Raw genomic sequence first — 4,460 nt, 5'->3', positions numbered from 1 at the left:
GGTTTTTGGCAGAAAATATTTTATTTAGCCATTGAACTCTAATATCATAGAGTTTGGGAATAATAGAGTTGCACAATACCCTAGTGCATCCTCTCTCCTGATATCCCTTAAAGTGTAAATCCTTAAATACCCAAACTTATACCAAAAGTATGAAAATTTACTGCAATTGTTCTAACTTTTATTGACTTGATATGTTATACACCATTGAAATTTTGGGTGGTCACACAATATGTTCCTCCCAAAAAATAAATCTGCTCCTCCTTCAAAATCTGAGAGCGAAAGCTCTGATGATGAGGCTTCGGGTCATGGTGACACCCCGCCTCGCTCCCCTACCCCAGAAATTCCAGTTCGCTCCCAACCTCCTTCTCCTCTACCTGTTACTATCCCAGTATCCATCCCTCCAATATTTCCTATCCCCACCTCTCAACCATCCACCATTATTCCCTTCCCTACCCCAATATTCACAGACACTACCACCACTACCACTACTACACGGGCTCATTCTACAGCTCCCACCCCACACGTTACAACCGAACCACCGTTAACAACCGAACCTCCTAACACTACCAAACCATTATCTCCTACACCTTCTACTGACACCACCCCAGTTCTAGGCGGTGAGGAATTGGAATTTGATTCCACCTATTTTAGTCCTTACTATGTACAGAGTGACAAAGATGATGATGAGCATGTTACCAAGCGTCATCTCAAAGCAGTCAACGACAAACTCGATCAACTGCTTTCCTCCTCTTCCTCTGGGGCTTACTCAGATGCTACTCTCAAGGCTTTATTTTCCTCTGTTGTCGAAGAACATAATGCCTCCCTTGCTGCTGCAGCTAAGGCTATAGATGCCTCCACCTCCTAATGCCAGAAAGCCTCCCTCGCTGTTGAGGCTTCCACCAAGGAGTTCAAAGAAGCGACGACAAAAGTCAATAAACTAATTTTTGAGGCTCACTTATTTTTAGACTCTTTGTAGGCGACCGCTCAGAAGAATTCTGAAACTGATAATGCTTCGGTGGATAATCTTCAACGTTCTCTTCAAACTGAACGGTCCAACCTTGAAGCTGCACGCCAAGCAATCGAAGCTGTCAACGAAACTCTGCATGCTAATGTTAATGATCGCTTGACCCAACTGGAGGTAGAGTTGGTTGTAGAGAATCGTATCATGGATGAGCTTGACAGAAGAACCTCTCAGCTGAAGATGTAGAATCTCAAGCTTCGTACTGCCACTTCTGAGCTCCATGATGTCAAATTTGAGAGAGAGGTTATACAAAGTTCTGCTGGCGATGTCCACTCTATTATACTTCATCTCCTTGAAGTCCATGATCCCATCATCACCATTACTATCCGACGACACTGGGCTGACAAACTCAGGCCAGACTTGGACATCATTAGTCGTATTAAGGGAGTTCCGGTGACTGGTGTCCAACCGAAACAAGGGGGAGAGAAGGCAAAAACTCAACCTCCTCCTGCACCAAAACCATCTACTGAACCGAAGGGTAATGAAGCTTCGGTCAACAATAAAGTCAAGAAAAAGAAGAAGAAAATTGGGGAGGATGACACTGATAATGAAGATGATGTCTATGTTGAAAATCCCGAAAAGCCTTTTCAGAAGACAAAATCTTCTGATAAAGAGCTAGCAGAAAAGTTCAAGAAACAACAGGCTGAGCTTGAGCAAAAGCAAAAGGAAAAAGAGCTCCTAGAAAAGAAGATGTCTATTTTTCCTGAATGGACTCTTGATTCTCTTCAACGATGTACCATTGATGAGCCAAGCATACTTTGGCTTGAGCCTGTGATGTTGTTCAGGTTTGATAACTCCAAAGATGCACAGTTTGATATGTCGATCACACGAAAGGCTTTTGTCTTTCATTGCTTCAACTCGACTGTTGCTATCCCATCTGCAGACCCGAAGGTGGATAGGGATCTGTTGGAGTTCTACCTAGAGTTTGCTCAACCCCAGTACTTGACCTCGAGTTCGAAGGAAATTACGACTGTCAAGGTTCTGAAGACCTACTCAGCAGAGAAGTTTGTTAACGTGAAATTCAAGGTGACTCGAGGCTCTGAAGGCTCAGCTCATAGCTTCACCCTTGGTGATCTAGCGAACCTCAATCCCCACGACTGGATACTCCTCAACAATATCTTACTGTCAAATCCATAGGAGTATCAGTCGGTCATTGACCATGTAAAGCGAATGCTTGTGTGCTACATTCACGAGGTAGCAAAGATGCACCACGAAATTGCCTCTGCCATTCACAAGCGAACCACGATCAAAACTATGGGCAGAGCAGGAAATGTTAATACAATGGTCAAGGGAAAGATTGATTCAAAGTACCACACTGTCATGTTCGTCAAAGGCGAAGGACATAAATGCTTGTTCACTCTTGTTGACAAACACCTCTTCTCAACTGCTTCCCTGGAGCATATATTGGAGATTATTACGAGGTGTGATCAGAACACTGCTACTGACAAGAAGATGTTTACTGATATGCTGAGATGGTACATTCAATTTCGGCAGACTCTTTTTGCTATTATCCCTCGGCTGTTCAAAGTGGTCAAGACGGTGAAGCCAACTCAAAGAAAGTAATATCTCGCCTCAGTTGACGTAAAGGGGAATATTGTTGGGCTAATATATGTTGCGTCATTGGCTCGGTCCTTAGCCCAGTTTTGTTTGCCGGTTTTGGCCTGTCCAACCGTGCATGTTTTGTCCTAGGGGTTTAGTATTTAAGCTGCATGCATGTAGTATTTGTAGTTAACGCTTTTATTATTTTTCGTGATTCAGTTTTGTAAACCCTAGCTCGCCTCTACAGTGGAAGTTCTTCATCGAGCTCTGCTGAGGCGTGACTATATTTGAATCATAAGCACAACGTTGATTCCATTTTGCGTTCATCATATTATTGTTTTGTTTTTGTTTGATCTTTATCTTTTACATGTGAAAGATCTAATCGATCTAAGATTTATTCACATCAAGAATGTTCCGTCATTCAGGTTCCGAGAACCGGGTTAGATCTTTTTTTAATCGTTTATTGTATTTGGATGGGGTTGATGTGGTCCTGCTTTATGCGCTAGGCCAAGATACCCGGTTTGAAAGTCATAGGCACGGAAGGTTAAGGGGAGCGTTAGGGTTGAGGCAGAAGGCCAACAAACACTAAGAATGTCAACTCGATAGTTGAATTGATTAGACATGTTGGTATTCCAACCCGAAGGGGGTGATATGTGTAACGCCCGTGTTTCTGGGCTTGCCATTTTTAGCAATGTAATAGTATAGGTTATCCTTTGTATCCCAATTTGAAATAATAAAAATGTATTATTTGTGAATTATGTGAATTATGTGTGTGTTTTCTTAATTATTTTAATTTAATGAATTAAGAATAAAATGAGCTTCAAAATTTAAGTGTAAAATAAACTCGATATCTTTGCATAAAGTTGTAGTGGCCGAAACGAGGTTTTTGAATATATATTGAACGTCCAAATCTGACTTCGTATGAGGAAGTTATGATTTTCTAAGGTTTCGACTTGGCAATATACAGCCCAAATACTCGATTTGAGATCGATCGGTTTTTAGCCGAAACAATCTAAACGAGAATCGAAGATCTCGTTGTTAGTAGTGAAACGATGAAAAGTTAGGCGAGAACGGACATCGGACGAAGAAGTTATGAATTTATAACGAAGTTTTCCTGTCCCGGCCTACTAAAAATAAATAATAAAAATAAAATTCAGAATTAGCCGACAGAGTCTAAACGAAAGTTGTAGAGCGTAGTCTCACCTACGCGTAGATATAAAGAACGTCGAAAACGGAGTTCGTATGAAGGAGATATGAATTTTTGAAGTTTATTAAATAATTAAAATATAAATTTAATTAATAAATCCGATATTATCCGAAGAGGAGTCATCGGACTTATCCGGGTTACGCCCAACGTAATGCGAGGGTTCAGCCCTATAAAGGGGCATACGAGGGCAGCTTCTTTCTTTTGCAAACTTCTTCCTTTCTTTCTAAGTTTTGCCTCGATTTGCGTGCCGTTTATACCTCGAAGCCCCGGTATTATTCCCGAGCCCCGAAGCAAGATCCGAAGCCCCGAGGATCCCGAGAAGTGAGATTTCCAAGCCGAAGCCCTGCCCGCGAGGAGCCTGATTTTTGTAAAGATCTTCCAGATCTACGGAGAAACACTACTTCTGCAAGCCGTAGTGCTGCCCGATCATCTTCTGATCAGATGAGTGTGTAGTCATTTTCTTCTAACACATTATTATGAAGTATTTTATACGAAATACGTGTTACGTGTATACTTTGTTGATTATATGTGTGAATGTATATTCACTTTCTTCTATCTCATAGATCTGATTTATTCTCTATGATATACGTGTTATGTGTGTGTGCCTCATCTGTTATGTGGAAAAAATGTATTGATCGAGCATGCTATACAGGTTTTAAACTATGTATAAAAATGTATATTTTTATCTACTAA

General features: G+C 41.1%; 1 protein-coding gene across 1 annotated transcript; it reads left to right on the top strand.

Moving 5' to 3' along the window:
- Positions 1 to 229: 229 nt before the first annotated feature.
- LOC111888477 (uncharacterized) lies at positions 230 to 1,207 on the top strand. The gene is made up of 2 exons (XM_023884649.1): positions 230 to 841; positions 977 to 1,207. Exons 1-2 carry the CDS (start codon positions 230 to 232, stop codon positions 1,205 to 1,207), a joined length of 843 nt encoding a protein of 280 aa, XP_023740417.1.
- The last annotated feature ends 3,253 nt before the right edge of the window (positions 1,208 to 4,460 follow it).

Source organism: Lactuca sativa, chromosome 6, assembly GCF_002870075.4.
Source record: "Lactuca sativa cultivar Salinas chromosome 6, Lsat_Salinas_v11, whole genome shotgun sequence".
Taxonomy (NCBI): Eukaryota; Viridiplantae; Streptophyta; class Magnoliopsida; order Asterales; family Asteraceae; genus Lactuca; species Lactuca sativa.
The sequence above is the reverse complement of the archived record's forward strand: the minus strand, read 5'-3'. Positions and strand labels throughout refer to the sequence as shown.

What these genes read in the sequence shown, in the direction of transcription:
- LOC111888477 (XM_023884649.1), top strand. Translation starts at nt 230, where the DNA reads ATGTTCCTCCCAAAAAATAAATCTGCTCCTCCTTCAAAATCTGAGAGC. An exon ending in CCCTTGCTGCTGCAGCTAAG is followed by an intron (nt 842 to 976) that starts GCTATAGATGCC and finishes GACTCTTTGTAG; the next exon opens with GCGACCGCTCAGAAGAATTC.